Source organism: Equus quagga, chromosome 15, assembly GCF_021613505.1.
Source record: "Equus quagga isolate Etosha38 chromosome 15, UCLA_HA_Equagga_1.0, whole genome shotgun sequence".
Lineage (NCBI taxonomy): Eukaryota > Metazoa > Chordata > Mammalia > Perissodactyla > Equidae > Equus > Equus quagga.
In genome coordinates, this window is record NC_060281.1 from 2,067,894 (window position 1) to 2,086,574 (window position 18,681).

Consider the following 18,681-nt stretch of genomic DNA (forward strand, 5'->3'; position numbering starts at 1 on the left):
GCATAAGTCTACACGCATTGTGTGCACACACGGGCACAGGAATACACAGAACATAGACACACATGGATAAGTCTACATGCAAGGTGTGCACACACGAGCACAGGTATACACAGAATATACACACACATGGATAAGTCTACATGCAAGGTGTGCACACACGGGCACAGGTATACACAGAATACAGACAGACGTGTAAGTCTACATGCAAGGTGTGCACACACAGGCACAGGTATACACAGAATATAGACACACATGCATAAGTCTACATGCATGCTGTGCACACAGGAGGACAAGTATACACATGGAATGTACACACACATGCATAAGTCTACATGCATGGTGTGCACACATGGGCACAGGTATATACAGAATACAGACACACATGCATAAGTCTACATGCATGCTGTGCACACATGGGCACAGGTATACACATGGAATGTAGACACACATGGATAAGTCTACACGCATGGTGTGCACACATGGGCACAGGTATACACAGAATACAGACACACATGCATAAGTCTACATGCAAGGTGTGCACACACGGGCACAGGTATACACAGAATACAGACAGACGTGTAAGTCTACATGCAAGGTGTGCACACACAGGCACAGGTATACACAGAATATAGACACATAGGCATAAGTCTACATGCATGGTGTGCACACACAGGCACAGGTATACACAGAATATAGACACACAGGCATAAGTCTTCCTATGTATACTACGCAGTTAAAGAAATGCTGAGAACTTGGCGCTGAAACAAAAAGGCCCTCCCTTAAGAACAAAAGCAAAAACCCTAGAACATTCCCATAAAAAGCAGATAAATGAAAAATTAATATAAACTGGGACTGTTTAGTGGAGGATCTAACATTCAGACCTTTTTAGTAGCAGAGAACACCAGTGTATTAAAGTTGAGCACATTAAATAAAATCCATAATGATAACTAAATCCTTCTGAACGGGCTAAATTAGGTTCGGTACGCTCTTCTTCAGAAGGTAGGGAGCTATAAAGCACACTAGCAAATTTCCATTTAAAATGGTTAAAAATAATGTAAGAAAAAGTTAACCCTTTAAAAAGCACATAACAGATAATAACAAAATTCACTTTTGGATAGATTTATTTCCTGAAAACGCTAAATATGTTTTGTACATACACACATAAAAGCTATAGTACATTTTATTTATGTTAATAATTATATAACATTGGAAGTCTGCCCAAAGTTTGCAAAATGGGGCTGGGTTACTGGATGATTATTGTTACCCTTTGGTTCTTCCTGTTTCCTTGATTTTCATGTTCCTTGGAGTTTTGTGCTGCTATCTTCACAGCTGAAGTAAGAGTCACCTCCCCAGTATTTACTGTCTTTGGGGCAGAAGTACCTTCCTTCTGTCCTGTCAAAGGTTCTGAGGCTTCCTCAGACCCTCTATGGACATACCTCTTGCACACTTTGCTCCCTCTTGTGGCAGAATTCTTAAGCTTGTATTCCTTCTCTCCATGCTGCAAGGCACCAGGCTGAGTGCCAACAGCCTAGCTTTTGTTTCCTAAAGGCGATGCTACAGCTCAAGTTTGTGGTCTCTCCTTGGCCTGCAGGGAGGGTTCTGACAAAGCTTGCTCTTGCTTCCCCGTTCCAGAGAGCTCACAGCGAGCCAGCTACAGAGTAGGGGTGTGTGGGTGAGGCACGCGGGACGCTGGAGGTGCCCATGGCCAGCTGAGGGGATCCGTGGGTGAGGCTTTCCAAGCAGCTCACGGGCAGCCTTCTTGATGGGGCCCACGACGCAGTGAGTAGGATCCGCATCCCTTTAATGCCTTCTGAGATTCCCACCTGCTGCTCTCCCAGCCTCTTCCACCCCCAAGTCAGGGAGCTCCCGACTTAGTACTCTGAATGCGGCGGGAGGGAGATGAGCCTTTCTGGTGGGGGCCTGCACAGCTGGGGAAGCCGGGTGCGCACTCACCTGCATTCCCTTTCCCCTGCAGGAGAAAGCATAGGCCAAGAAGGGTTCTCTTGGAGGTAAGCTGTGCCTCCTTGGGGAGGGGTGATGCGAGTAGAGACAAGCTGTTCCACTTGCTACAACTCTAATGCGTCCAAACTGGTAAGGTCTCTGGTAAGAGAGTGCTGGAACTTCTCTGGAAGCCTGGCCTTGCACAAAGGCTCTCTCAACTGTGGGCGAGTGTCTCAGTCAGTGCTCTCCAGGGGTTCCCAGACCACAGCCATAGGAGCTGGAGCCAGTTAACAGGCCACTGCAGGGTCTGCAGCCCCGACTGGGGTCTGTCTGCCTACTGGGTGGGCGAGACAGATCCTCCTCCTGGGTCCCTTGGCATATGCCACTGGATCCCACAGTTCCCATAACCTCACTTTTGTTCATGGACAGATGCTGAATTTTTGTTGTTGCAGGCAGGACAAAAATATCATATGACGCCAGGATACTTACATCACTCTCTCTTGTATCTTTTTCATTAGTATGGTGCACTGAGAACCATTCACATACAACAGTCTCTATGCTCTGACATGAATGTGTATGGCACATGTCTATACAATTCAATAATTTTGTATGACTTCATTTTCTAAGAATTTGAAAATCTGCCCTTTGTGAATTTTGACATCAAACAACATGGTAGAACCAGTATTGGTAGAAGTAATTCATTAAATTTTCCTCTCAAGTATGGATTTACATTTCCTCTTTTTATTCCAACACTTTGCTACATTATTTGCTTTCACTCCAATAAGCAGAGTTTCCACATCACAGGCTCACTTCCACGACGCAGTCCAATCATGCTGTTTCTGAATCCATTAACAGCCTGCAGACTTCACTATGGCCCAGTCTGTCCCTGCACAAACAGTGAACGACCTCTGGACCGCTTTGGTTACTGCAGGCTTAGCAATGTATTCTCAGAATCCTGATACACTTCATGAGCAAAGCTCCTGCTGAACTGCACAAATGGGAGCCAAAAGACATGACAGGCCACCGTTTCCACAGTTTTTGTGCTACAGGGCACGACTTATTATCCCTGGTAAAGTAACATGAGGACACTTTCTCATTGTGTCTTAATTAGCCCTCCTTGACTCCTTTAGGAGTTAAATAGGCCCTATCTCGGTATCTGGAAGGGGCTGAGAAAAGGGAAGCTCCAGGTTTTACGTTTGGCATTTTAGTTTTCCATAAACCTAAGTTTTGTCCTGGTCTCCCTTCTTTGCCTCTTTTTTCCAAAGTTGTGTTCACCAGCTGCTGTCTATTGAAGTCTACCTTCTTGTTCCTACTCCAGCCAGGACAACCCCATCCCTGTAAAATATTACACCATGAAGCTGCCTCTGATCCTTGTTATCACACTCTCCCCTACTTTGAGAGGCAGCTTACCTAGTTGAAGAACACAGACTACTGAACCATACTGCCTGCGTCTGCATCTCATCTCTGCCACTTACAACCTGGTAACAACAAATGAGAACAAATTTGTAATCATAATGGAAGATTTTAACACACTTTTCCTGGTAGTTGATAGCAATAGCAGCCATAAACTCAAAAAATTTGAACAAGCTCAACCTAGCAGCTATGTTTAGAACACTCACTGCAGCAACCTAAACATACACTCCTGCTGTAAGTAAAGCACGCTTCAAAGAAACTGAAGTCCTAAAAACCAGACTGTTTCCTAACCACAATGAAGACACGCTAGAAATCAATAACAGAAAGACAACTAGGAAATTCACAGATATGAAACACAGAAACTAGCTCCTGGATAGGAAGCGTCTTAGTTATCGAGAGGGAGAGGTGCTCAGGCTACCTCAGGCTGCGTGGGGTTTTACAGACACAGCAAAGCAAGGGTATGAGGGACCTGGGTCTGTAGCTAGACAGCAAGTTCCTGGCAAACTGGAATGCTGTTCATTGCTATTTATGAAATAACAGACTAATACCCTAGCACCACTCCAGTAGCTGCTGTTTCAGCAACGAGCACCCACCGTTCCCATTGTGGGTCGCTCCTCCAGGCTCACATTCTCTCTATCTCTGACTGTCTCTGCTCTGCTCAAGTCCTTTCCACTGTCACCCACCTGATGATGACTGGTTTACTCATGGCTTCTACTGTCTCGTGGCTTTTGCCTATGATCTTCTCTTTCGTTTTCTGCCATTGCTTACTAACCCTGTCTCTTCTTGTGTGTCTCATGTTTAAATTACTCAAGAGGAATGTCTGGATACTTTGTCAGTCATTCTTCTAATAGAAGATGCCCCAAATTGGTAGTTTGTGCAGCAGCCCACCTAAAACATGACTAGCCCTCCTTGTGTCCGTGCTGTAGATGCTGCCTTTGGGCTGAGAGCAACCTCTAATTCAGCACTGCAGGGTCACATGATGCAAACATGGCGACTATGAACAAGAACCATCTCTGGTCCTTGATTTCACAAGAAGATTTCCTGGCCAGGCACTCAATTTCTGGGACTTCTGAGCAAGGGAAAATGATGATAGCTAAAGATGAGACGACATATCCAATGTACACTTCGAGGTAGTTTTGTTTACACGTGCTGCTTTAAGGCAAAGATTTCTATGCAGTAGATGTCAGGCTCCCAAACAAATTGCTACAGCAGGCTGTGAGACCTCCCCTTGGGGTAGTGTCTCGATAAAGCACTTCCTGTGGCGTCCTGTCATCAGCTAGTATGTTTTTTCTGTTTATATGCAGAAAATGAAGTAACAGACATATTTGTTATTTTAATAAATCATTTTATATGCAAAAGGGGAAAGGAAATTCTTCCAGATAAGCCAACTGAGGGTAAAAAACAACAAATCAAAACTTGTGGAATGTAGCTAAAGCAGTACTTAGAGGGGAACTTATAGACTTATAAATGTGTATAACAGAAGAAACGCTACAATTAAGTAGCGAAGCATCTACTTACAGAAGTTAAAAAAGACAGCAAAAAAAAACCCTACAGAAAATAAGGGAAAATACCGAAGTCAAAAGCAAAACTACAGAAAACAAAAAACAAAACATACGAGAGAGAACTAACAACATCAAAAGTTGGTTCTTTGAAAAAACTAATAAAATGACAGACTTCTGGTGAGACTAATGAAGAAAAAAAGAGTGAAGGTTCAAATAGCTAATATCAGGGATGACACAGAGGAAAACACTACAGACACGGCAGACATAAAAAAGATAACTGAAGGATACTACGAATTATTTGATGCCAATAAGTTAATAAACTCAGACAGAACAAACTCCTAGAAAAACGTAATTTATCAGAACTGACTGAAAAATAAATAAAATGTAGTATTCCCACTAATATTGTGTCGCCTGAATCTACTCACAAGGAAACATAATACAAACCCATATTGAAGAGTGGTCTATAAAACTACTGGCCAATAGTATTCAAAAAAGTCAAAGGCATGAAAGAAAGGAAAATGTAAGGAATTCTTCCGGATTCAATGAGTCTACAGAATTTAAAGGGACACGACACCTGAATGCAATGTGCTCTGCAATTCATGACAACTGAATTTGACCTTGGAAAAGGGGAAAAGGTCGTCACACAGGACATTATTAAAGCAACTGATAAAGTTTAAACATGGATTGTACATTAGATATCAGTACTATATGAATACTACATTTTGTAAAGTTGATCACTGTACTGTGGTAAAGTAAGAGACTATCCTTGTACTTAGTCAACATCTCTTAAGTATTTAGGGATAAAAGAGCATGATGTCTATAACCATCAAATGGTCCAGAAAAAAAATGCATGTATGTGTATATTTATATACGTACCTATCTAGAAAAAGAAGGACTGATAAAGCAAATATGCCAAAATGGTAACTTATGATTCTGATGAAGAGTATATGAGAGTATTCTCTACTATTTTGTAACTCTTCTGTAAGTTCTCTACTATACTTCATAAGATTTATGATTTTGCCTTCCACATTTATCTTCAATTCACCTGAAATTGAATTTTATATAATATTTTTTCCACATGGATACCCAATTGTCCCAACACCATTTATTGAAAATCTTACCTGTTCCTTGCATATATGCATATATTATGTTCAAATATGGACACGTCTGTGTCTAGACTTTCTCTTCTCTTCTGTCTACACTAAAATTAAGACCTCTAATTCACCAAAGACAGCACAAAGATAATGAAAAAACAAACCATGAAATGAGAGATTTATTTATAAAACATCTAACAAAGGACTAGTATTTAGAATACACAGAAAACTATTACAAATCAAGAAGAAAAGAAAGAGAATCCTATAGAAAAATGGGCAAGCAATTTGTACAGGGTACTGCACAGACAGAAAAGCTATACAGCCAACAATCATATAAAACAGTGCTCAACTGCACCAGACAACCGAGAAATGCAAATTAAAACCACGAGATACCATTTTACATCCATCAGATTGGCAAAACTTAAAAAGCCTGCCAACATCAAGGGTTGAGGAGTGTGTGGAATGACAAGAACATTCATGCAGTGCTGGTGGGAGTGAGAACTGGCACCACTTTGGAAAATACTGTGGCATTAGGTAGTAAAATCGAAGTTTTGCATATCCTATGACACAGCAATTTACTTCGCCCGTGAATATTTCAGAGAAACTGGTATGCTGGGAAATACGTACAAGAATGTTCACAGCAGCTTGGTCTGTAGTAGCCACAAGTTAGAAGTAATGCAAATATTCACAAACAGTAGAATGAATAAACAAATTGTGAGTATGATCAAATGAAATACATCACAGAATGAAAATGAACAACTGATAGCTACTGACAAAACATGGATTAATCTCACAAACAAAATCTTGAGAGAGTGACCTCAGCATCATGGAAGACTCAGCTTTCCCGGTACTCACTCCCCTCCACCATACAACAAAAAAGACAGTCATACTCCAACAGAGGACATCCAAACACAACACAAAAACATCTGAGAGACCCATGCAGCCATACGATGGAGGGCGGAGAGGCTGGAGGCCCCCTCACAGGAGGTGGAACAGGGTAAAACTTCACTCCCTCCTCAAAAGACTGGGATCTGGGACCACAGGTGGCCTCTGAAATGGAAGGAATGTGGGAGGGCACATTTGTTTGGGGGAACATCAAAGATCCCCGAGGGTCCTTACAGCCTCGGGGAAAGCCCCTACCAAGGTGAAAGCTAACATGGGGGTGACTTCATCAAGCCAACACCCCAGGAGAGCAGACAGTGAGAACAGAGTGAGAAAACTCCTAGAGCACGCAGAAGAAAGCACCCCTACCCCCACCTGCCCAGCACTGGCTCCAGCGTCTGGGATCCCGGTGGAACACAGTGGGCTCAGAATATGCGGCTCTTGACCCCCACCCAGTGGCAATAGATGCTAACTGCAACCAAATAATACCAGGATGTGCAAAAACAGGGCTATGCCCTCTACCAATATCAAACACTATATTAGATCTCCAGACCAGAGAGAAAATGACACATATTGAGAAATCAGTCCTGAGGATACAGAAAGATGTAATCTAAATGACAGAGAATTCAATACAACTATCATCAAAAAACTCAATGATGTAAAAGAGAATGTAGAGAAACAATTCAATGAGTTCAGGAGCTACTTCACAAAAGAGATTGAAACTATAAAGAAGAATCAATCAGAAATACTGGAGATGAAAGACACAATGGAAGAGATAAGACACAATATGGATTCCCTGAACACTCAAGTGGACACCACAGAGGAGCGTATGAGCATAATCAAAGATAGAGATGTTAAAATGCTCCAGATAGAGGAGGAGAGAGAATTAAGACTAAAAAGAAATGAGGAAAGTCTCTGAGAAATATCAGACTCAATTAGGAAATGCAACATAAGAATTATAGGTATTCGAGAGGGAGAAGAGAAGGAGAACGGAGCAGAAAGACTGTTCAAAGGAATAATAGCAGAGAACTTCCCAAATCTGGGGAAGGTGATGGAAATCCACGTGGAAGAAGCTATGAGACCTCCTAAATATGTCAATATAAAAAGACCTACTGCAAGGCTTATAGTAGTGAAACTGGCAAAAGTGAATGACAAAGAAAAAATACCAAGGGCAGCAAGGCAGAAGAAAATAACCTACAAAGGAACCCTTACCAGGCTTTCAGCGGATTTCTCTGCAGAAAACTTACAGGCTAGGAGAGACTGGAATGACATATTCAAATCTTTGTAGGACAATACCTTTCAGGCAAGAATACTCTATCCAGCAAAAATATCCTTCAGGTATGATGGAGAAACAAAAACTTTCTCAGACAAACAAAAGTTAAGGGAGTATGTAGCCAAGAGACCTCCCCTACAAGAAATCATCAAGAAGGCCCTCATTATCTGGAAAAAAAAAAGGAGAAAGGGGTTACAAAGCACAGAGTAAGGAGACAAATAGGTAGACAGAATCAGAAAATTGTAGCTATACATCTGAACAAGTTAGCAAATACTCAAGAATATCATTAAAGATAAAGGGAAGGAAAACACCAAAAACAACAATAATCTTGTCATTTTAATCACAAACTCACAACACAAGATAGAATAAGATGTGAGAAAAACAATTTAGGAAGGGAAGAATGAGGGGGCTGAATTGGGTTAGTCTAAAGAAACAAGAGGCCATCAGAAAATGGACTATGTTATCTATGAGATTTCGAATACAAAACTCATGGTAACCACTAAACATAAAAGCAGAACAGAGAATAATAAATAATATTATATATATTACTATAAATATAACAAGTAATAAATAAGGAGAAAACAAAGAAACACAACATAAAAAACTATGTAACTCAATTGGTAGACCAAAATACACAGGACGAGAAACAAAGAAAATGCAGGAGAACTGGAAAACAAGTGATAAAATGGCAGCATTAAGCCCTCATATATCAATAATTACCCTAAATACAAATGGACTGAATTCTTCAATCAAAAAACACACAGTGGGGGCTGGCCCCGTGGCCGAGTGGTTAAGTTCGCGCGCTCCGCTGCAGGTGGCGCAGTGTTTTGCTGGTTCGAATCCTGGGCGCGGACATGGCACTGCTCATCAAACCACGCTGAGGCAGCATCCCACATGCCACAACTAGAAGGACCCACAACGAAGAATATACAACTATGTACCGGGGGGCTTTGGGGAGAAAAAGGAAAAAAATAAAATCTTTAAAAAAAACCCAAAACACACAGTGGATGGATGGATTAAAGAATAAGATGAAACAATACACTGCCTCCAGGAAACACATCTCAGCTCCAATGACAAACACAATCTCAGAGTGAAGGGGTGGAGGATGATACTTCAAGCTAATGGCAAACAAAAGAAAGCAGGCAGTGCAATACTTGTATCAGACAAAGTAGACTTCAGATGAGACAGGTACAGAGAGACAAAGAGGTGCAGTACACAATGATTAAAGGGACATTACATCAAGAAGAAATAACACTTGTAAATCTCTATGCACCCAACATGGAGCACCAAAGTACACAAAGCAACTATCAACAAACCTAAAAGAAGACATTAATAATGACACAGTAATAGTAGGGGACCTCAACACTCCACTCACATCAATGGATTGATGATCCAGACAGAAAATCAACAAGGAAACAGTGGAATTAAACGAAAAGCTAAACCAGTTGGACTTTAATAGACATATATAGAACACTCCATCCAAAAAAAGCAGAACACAGATTCTTCTCAAGTGCGCATGGAATATTCTCAAGGATAGACCATAATTTGGGAGACAAGGCAAGCCTCAATGAATTTAAGAAGGCTGAAACAATAACAAGCATCTTTTCTGATCACAATGCTATGAAGCTAGAAATTAATTACAAGAAAAAAGCTGAGAAAGGGACAAAGATGTAGAGACTAAACCACGTGCTATTGAACAATCAAGGGATCATTGAAGAAATTAAAGGATAAATAAAAAAATATCTGGATACAAATGAAAATGAAAATGTACAATACCAACTCATATGGGATGCAGCAAAAGCTGTATTAAAAGGGAAATTCATCACAATACAGGCTCACCTTAACAAACAAGAAAAATCCCAAATCAGCAATCTCAAACTACACCTAACTGAATTAGAAAAAGAAGAATAAACTAAGCCCAAAGTCAGCAGAAGGAGAGAAATAATAAAAATCAGAGCAGAAATAAATACTATTGAAGCAAAAAAGGCAGTAGAAAGGATGAATGAAACAAAGAGCTGGTTCTTTGCACAGATAAACAAAACTGACAAACCCCTAGCAGACTCACAACGAAAAAGTGACAGCTCAGATAAATAAAATTAGAAATTAAAGAGGAGAAATAACAACAGATACCACAGAAATACAACGGATTATAAGAGAATAATACGAAAAGCTCTATGCTAACAAAATGGACAATCTAGAGGAAATTACACCCTCCCAAAGCTGAATCAAGAAGAAATAGAGAATCTGAATAGACCACTCACAAGGAAAGAGATTGAAACAGTAAGCAAAAGCATCCCAAAAGGAGAAGTCCAGGACCAGACGGCTTCCCTGGGGAATTCTACCAGACTTTCAGGGAGGATTTAATCCCTCCCCTTCTCAAGCTATTCCAAAAAATTAGGGAAGATGGAACGCTTCCTAACACATTCTGTGAGGCCAACATCACCCTGATACCAAAGCCTGACAAGGACAACACAAAAAAGGAAAACTACAGGCCAATATCATTGATGAACATGGATGCAAAAATCCTCAACAAAATACTGGCAAAGTGAATACAGCAATACATCAAAAAGATCACACATCATGATCAAGTGGGGTTCATACCAGGGACACAGGGATGGTTCAACATCTGCAAATCAATCATGTGACAGACCACAGCAACAAAATCTTGGGTGAAAGAAGCAAGTGACAAAGAATACACACCGTATGACTTGTTTACATAGAATTCAGTAACAGAGGCTGATGACATAACAGGCTGAAACAACCTCTCTCATTTAGCATGCACCCGTAGGTGCTACAACTCAGAAAGTAAGGAACTCATCACAAAAGACAGATGATGACAACTTCTAAATGTCAGGGGGGCAGAGAAATGGCAAAAACATGGAAGACTTCTGTGGTGTTGACGATATTCTAGTTCTTCATATGGGTAATAGTTACGTGTAGGTGCTTTAATTATTTGTTAAAACTTGCATGTTTTATGCATTTTCCTGATTTTGATCATATGTTGTGTTTTATAATTAAGAAAAGAAAAAGGAAAAAAGAAAATAAACATGATGTTTCTGAGGAACTACTAGTAGGTCAGGAAAATTAGTGCACACAAAGCATAAGGAGCTAGGATGGAAAGGCAGTCAGACGTTTAATCTCTCAAAACCTCTCGCCACACTGCACAACAAAGCTGTACAGTAATTTCTGCAGCATGTGCACACCAGGCCTAGAGCAAACATGCACGTCTAGACCACGACCTTCCACGCTTGTGAGACGAGTCCCAAAGGAGGGGAGGAAGGAGGGAGGAAGGAGGGCAGGGAGGGAAAGCTGGAGAGAGAGGTCCTGTAACAGGGCAGCTCTCTGGTTCCTAGTTCCTGTTCCTAACGACACCTGGCTGTAGTTCCTGTTCTTGGGTTCCAGGGGCTATTCTGTATCACAGATTTTCCTATTCTATTACACTTGGGTGGTTTTTCTTACTAGCAGGACTTGTAACTGAGATAGGTCACGTGCTCAACTGTACTGTTTTGTTATTAACTTTAGAAATCAAACAATAACACAACAATAAATGTCTCTTTTCTGATCTATCAATGTCTTAGGTAAAAATCAGACTTCTTACTTGTAAGCAGTTTCTAAAGATAAATGATAATACTCATTAAAATGCTCTAACATCACTTTTCTTTAACTTACCCTCAAAGTATGGTGCTCTTGTGCTAATAATAGTCTTAGTTCTTCATGTAGTGTTATAACTTCCAGAAACTGCCCCCATAAAGCCATTAGAAGTGAGCAAAGTTGTGCAAGATTCATATTTATAAGTTCTGCCAGTTCATCAGGATTTTCTATTTTCTGAAATGACAAGAAAAAAAACTTCACTGCTTCCTGAGACTCACCATAACATACCTAAATATATTATTAAGAACATTAATAAAAGCAAATTTTTAGTTTTAAAAAGAAACATGTGTGTGCATACAGAGAGACCAAGTGACCAAGGGTTTTTTTCTATTTGATAGTTATTGTAGCAATTTTCAACAACTTAACTGATATTTCAATATCTGAGGTATCTTGTTACTGAAATAATGTCAAATACAGTTAGAAATCAGGATTCTGTAGAGCATGATCAACTTCAAACACTAAAATACTGGGAATTTTAAACACAATGTATAAGTCATGATGAACGTTATAAGATTTTTGCAAGATAATGAAATTTTAAAAATAATATTTTTTCTCCAATTAGCTAAGTAAAGTACTTAAAAGATCTGTAACTCCTCAGAAAGGACTGAGGTAGAAAGCAGTGCTTCTCCCTCACGCCTGAGTTCCTAGTCTCCGTGGTATTTGTGGTCATCCTCTTACAGAGCTGTCTTTCTCCTTTTTAACAACTCAGTCGTCCACTGTTCCCTGAACATAATTTAAATGCAAGGGCCCACACACCAGAGATCAAAAGATCAACATGAGAAGATCACAGTCTAGTGAAGAGAGAAAAGCAAGTAAACAATTACATTATTATAATATAGTGTTCTATAATATACATATATACACACACACACACACATAGTTCTATAATATACTTTTATAGAGTGTTCTAATACTGGTAATAAATTATCCCATTTAAATATTCACCTAAACTGATGATAAAAGTTAAGAGTACTAAATTGTACTATGAAATGCAGAATCTTCAAAAAGGCATTTGGTTTTTCTGAATTGATAAAATAAGGATTTCTGAACAAATACCAATAAAAGACCATAAATCAGAATGACTGCTCCTCTTATGGACAAGCATTTTATCACAAAGACTGGCTTTTCCTTAATTCACTGAGGCTGCAGTCAGTTTCCAGGCAGATATCTTGCTGCGAAAATTTGCCTTTAATTACTACTAACACTAGGAAATCTGCCTTGAATATATAGACAGATGCTGACTTCCCTGCCCTACCCCACAGAGGGTAGCAGTAGTCTGTTTAGGTTGAGGTTGGAAGCCATTCCCATGGTTTCAATGACCATCTATGTACCAACGACTGCTCAATCTTTGTCTCCAGATCACACCTCTCCTGAGCTCTAGACCCATTACCTACAGGATGATTGTACTTGGTGGTGAAAAGAAAGTTGCTCAAGTTCAACGTATCCCAAATCGTACTAATCCCTTTCCAAAAAAATCCCCAAACGTTGCTTATCACATATTATCAATTTTACTTTGTTGAAGTCTGCAATTCAGCAGGCTTTTCTTCCCCCACCCAAACCAAGCTTCCACTTATCTATTCCAACTCTGAGAACACAAAACACAAAAATTCAGAAGAATTAGTATGAAGGGAAGGTATTGTGTCTTATCCACTTTTGTGACTTTGGTTACTAGTACGTAGTAGTCATGTGATAAATGAATGAATGAACGAACAAGGAATTACAGGCTTCAGATAAGGAAAAAGCTCCCAGAATTCATGGACAAAGAGAAAATGCTGACAAATTCCAGAATTCTGGAATGGAAGCTAACAAAGTCAAGATCTGATAAATACCGACTCTTCAATATATAATACATCTACACACGTTTTGCCCCAGGAAATGGTTTATAAATGTGTTAGATATAAGGGTAACAAGTTTTTCACGTCTCTTTTGAGAACTCTAAATAAGCTGAAACCTGCAGTCCTGCTCCAACGACGGTGCTAGCAGAGTTCAGGAAAAGCAGACCGGATAGGCACTGACGGCCAGTGAACAGCACCATGTCAATCGGGCAGCACACTCAGGTGTAACCCGCAAACAAGTCACAATCCTCCTCCTGGCCTCACCACGGGCTCAGTAAAGTACACAGCTTTTTTTCTTTCTTCCTGAGACCAAGGCTGTCTAGATACCTCATAATTATTAATTTTATTTCTCAGGGATCATGGCACCAAGGTTCTGAGAGAGGAATTTAGTATTTTCATTATTGGGAAGGCATCTCTTCAAGCACAAATAAATAACTCCTCTGGTTTACATAAATCTTCATAGTAAGTCTCAAAATGTAAACAATAAAACTTTTTCTATGTTAAAAAGGAAATTAGAATTAAGTTTCACAAGATCTTTTATATGTATAAATGCGGGAATAATAAGATCTTACATTTGTGTAATATTTTCTCAAACAACATTATCTTGTCTTATATGGATATAAACTTTTTCATTGCATTCACTGATTTTATTTGATTATGAAATACTGCTTACTTTAATAGACTTGGAAAATAGGGGAAAGCAAAAACAGAAGAAAATAAAGTTCATTTTAGTGTATGGTCTTCAATTATCTTCAGTTATATACATAGAGAAAAAGCTAGAATCATATATACGTTTATGCCATTTTCACTGAATATCACAATATGAGCATTTTCTTACATCATCAAACACTTGTTTGAAAGCACCATTTTTAAGGTTGTATAGCTGTTTTAGACTATGAGTGTTCCATAATTTGTTTAACCATCCTCCTGTCGTTGGGCATTCGTTTAGGTTAACATTTCTACAGTATTATAAATTACAAGGCTTTGGATACATACTCCCAAACGCATCTCTGAGAGATGTATGAGGTACAAGAATTAGCACCTCACCGCATCTCAACAAGCATTACTCTGTTACTAAAACATCACAGCCAATCTGAGAGGTTACAATGCTATCAGAATAATTAAATTTTTGTTTCTTTGATGATTAGTGAAATTGAATACTTTTCATATATTATTAACCTTTTCTGTAGTTGGGTATCTTAACTAATACGAAAAAATGGAGAGTTACAGGTTTTCCTATTAATTTATAAGAGCTCTTTAAACATTATTACATCATTTGTCTACTGTATCTGCTGTCAAAATTTACCCTAGGTGGTGGCGGTTAAATTTTATGATGTCTATTTACATACTAAAATTTAAAAGTGTAACTAAAAAGCCTTATTAGTAATATGTAAATATGTATGTATTATTTTTAAAAAATTGGTATAGATGGATATAGAGCAAAGAATTAAAATTTTCCTTTAAAATCCCATCCTTCGTGCCACTCTTTTCTGTATTATTGTTAACAGTCTGTAATATACATACATATCCTTTCAAATACATATATATTTTTTTGGTGAGGAAGATTGGCCCTGAGCTAACATCCATTGCCAATCTTCCTCTTTTTACTGAGGAAGATTCACCCTCAGCTAACATCTGTGCCAATCTTCCTCTATTTTGTATGTGGACCGCTGCCACCACAGCATGGCCTAATGAGTAGTGCTAGGTCTGTGCAGATCCAAATCTGCAAACCCTGGGCTGTTGAAGCAGAGTGCATGAACTCAACCACTACCTCACCCGACTGGCTCCTCAAATGTTTTACATGTAATCCCATAAACATAACAAAAAACATACATAGCTTTTGGTTTTTTTAGTGTATACAAAATCATATTCATGCTTTTCTAATTTATTTTTTCAATTAATATATCTGGAAGAGCTTTTCAGATGAAAGCAGTACCTGGCACCATGGATCAATAAATATTTCCTGAATTAAATAATCCATGTCAATGCACGAAAATTTACCTAATTCTTTTAAATGGCTATATGGGAATTTATGACAATTAATGTTGCAACTCTTTATATTCATGTTCGTGCACATGTATTAGGAATTTTGTGGAATAGATTTCTAAATAAAAACTGTCCTGTGTATTTAACAAATGTTTTAAAATAGACTGAATTGACCTCAAGAAATGGTGCAATTTCCACAATTAGCAACTGTGTACGCAGATACTAGTTTCCCTCCACCCTTACCAACAATGCAGATCAGCAGTCACTTCCACTGAAAATTTCATGGGCAAAAAAAACACTTTATTGTTTACATCTGCATTTCCCTGGTTGTCAGTGAGAGTTAGTGTCATTTCAGTATCTTACTTGTTCTGCTAACAACTGCCTAGCTGTCTGCTGCCTGAGTATACCCTTTTCTCACAAGTGTGTTTTGACATTGATACCCAGGAGCTCTCTACACCCTATGAGTATTAATCATTTCCAGTTTTAAATATTGCAAATATTTTCTTCCAGTCTATTGCTTGTTTTCAACTCTATTTATAATGTATTTGGTTTTAAAGAAGTTTCAAATAATCAATATCTTATTTTGTCCTTCACTGTTACTCTGAACAAGTTATTTCATACCCCAAGATCAGATTGTTTATATACACACGTATATGTAAATTTTTCTGGACATTTCACTCTTCAGTCCATTTAGAATTTGCTTTCATAGCATGGTATAAAGAACTAATTTTACCACACCATTTATAAAACCCACTGTGATATTTTATCATATATTCGCTTCTTAAACATACTAGTGACTAGCCCAGGGCTATTGAGTTCCACTGACTTGTCTTTCTATTCTCTGAGAGAGGCCTTACTCTACTTCCATTATTGTAGTTTCGTATAAATTTCAGCATCCAGTTGGGCAAGTTCCTCTACATTATTTTTCAAAAGTTTTTCTTAGTCATATTTATCTTTCAAGTGATCTCTTAAAAATAGGTTAAATTTTAAAATTTCCAATGGGGTTTTGATATGGACACATTAATATTAACTTGAGAAAAACTGCTATCTTTCAGTGACTATTCCTCTTTCTATCCAGGAGTATCATGTTTGTTTACTCAAATTTTCTTCAATATCTCAGTGAAACACTGTAGTTTTTTTGTTTCATATTAATCACACACATCTAAAGCTTATTTCTAAGTGTTTCATGTTCTTTTGGGAAACAACTATAATAACATTAGTGTTTTTTAAAGAAAACACTTATCTTATTTGAACTGTGGGAAAGCCTCTAGGATAGTATACAAAATTACCTGTGTATCTTGCATAGGTATAATTTTAAGAAGGTAAATATCTTTTCAAAGTTGTCTACTCTTCATTCAAATGTGCATACAGAAATCCATTCCACGGCCTGATGCATATTTTTGTTTGATTCATGTCTCTGATTTCTTCCATTAATGTAGCTAACCAAGAGTGAAATACATAGACAGTGACCTTAAAATAGGCTAAACATTTAGTTCCAAGGCAAAAAAAAAAAAAAGAAAGGAAAAAGAATAATCTATTCAATTTAATTGGAAGAATGGAATGGTGGAAAAATGGTCTGAGATACAAAGTGATCTGTTGAAATAAGACAAATTTTCATTTCTAAACAATATCGTTTTACAAAAATATGTAAGTTTAAGTGGTCTTTAAAAATTTGTTCAGAAATTCTTTGAGTGAACTAACAGAAGAAAACGCGCTTTTGATCAATTGTCTTTGCTATTTCATTTATAAGCAGAATAATACAGATTTTAAAGATAAGTTAACTTTATGCTAAAGTCAAAAGTCTTTTGATGAGCTAAGTTGTGGATCTATCATGATCAACCATTTTATCTTTGCATTTTAGGAAGGGTAAAGAATTATTAAGTTTTCTTAGACAAAACATTTAGAATAGAAAACAGAATCCACTCAAATAACTTGATAATGTGAATTTAAAAAATCCAAATACCTTAACCTCTTCACATAGTTCGGTAAGTCGAGCTTCTACATCCATTTCCTCTGAAAGGAGTAAAGAGTAATTAGAGGAAATACTTCAATGGTAGATCTGAAAACTATTTTTGAAATTATATAAATAAATTAAATTACCATTTAAAAACCAGAAGGTGGAGAAGTATCTGGACTATATTCAATTATTTACATTTCCATGTAAAATATTTTCATAAACACACTGATCACGTAGGTAAACTGATAATTAGATTCTGTGTTCTGATTATCAAATGGAGTGTTCCAGTTCTCCTAAGGGGCCAGCACCGTCAAGGCAGTGCTGCCTGCAGACCTGAAGTGCCCTGCCCTGCTGCCTCACAGAAAGACACAAGGGACAAGATGCACTGCTCCCCACACTGCGGGCTCCAGCACAGCCTGCTCGGCATTTGGGTGACACGGGCGCGTGCCTTGCTTTTCACAAAAGCTATACCCAAAAAGTTCAATTCAAATTAATTTTTATAACCAAAACAAAACACACTTGGAGTACACACTATTTAATGAAAATGAATGACAAAATTCTTTTCAACAAAAAGTAAATTTCTAATTTAGTTTAATAAAATTCAGTTTTCTATAAGATAGTCCAAACTGAGGTAAATTTTTCCCATATAATCCTAATTTATTTAATGTATGCTATAATCATCTACAAAGGGGGTGTACAGATTAATTTACAATTAAAATGGTAATATTTACAAGGGAATACAAAAACTAACAGAGTAGAAAGATTTATTAGTTATTTTTTGCAGGGAAGAAATTTCACCAAGGCCTGAAATATCATGTTTAGATATACTTAATTTTAAGTCAAAATCAAACTGAGTTCTCCTAAAAGAACAATAACAGTATAGTTGTGACCACACAACATTCCACATCTTGTTGCTGAAAGAGAGTTCAACTGGTCATTCTCAAACAAAGGCAAGAATACAGCCTATGACATCCTCGAATTCACTCATCAGCTCACTATCTCATTACAGTAGACTGAATGTTTACTACTCAATAAAAAGAAGGACAAACATTTAAATCTGATAAAATAAGCAGTTACAATTACATGGTAAACACAACCAAGCTATGATGGCAACAACAAACACTCTATTGGTAACTAGGACAAACAT

The 18,681-nt window shown here is 38.1% G+C and overlaps 1 protein-coding gene across 9 annotated transcripts in view; it reads right to left on the bottom strand.

Moving 5' to 3' along the window:
• Positions 1-18,681, bottom strand: part of FAM135A (family with sequence similarity 135 member A) — a 111,343-nt gene that overhangs the window by 31,481 nt on the left and 61,181 nt on the right. For 8 of the 9 annotated variants that reach the window (XR_006885254.1, XM_046639333.1, XM_046639330.1 and 5 more), the window contains 2 exons: positions 17,541-17,590; positions 11,775-11,930 (listed from right to left, as the gene is read on the bottom strand). Coding sequence is in view for 8 of the 9 variants with exons in the window: in XM_046639333.1 (XP_046495289.1) it covers positions 11,775-11,930; positions 17,541-17,590 (206 nt within the window). In the remaining variant the exon portion in view is untranslated. Of the gene's footprint in view, positions 1-11,774; positions 11,931-16,866; positions 16,981-17,540; positions 17,591-18,681 lie in introns of those variants that run through there. The other variant, XM_046639332.1, reaches the window with a different exon arrangement.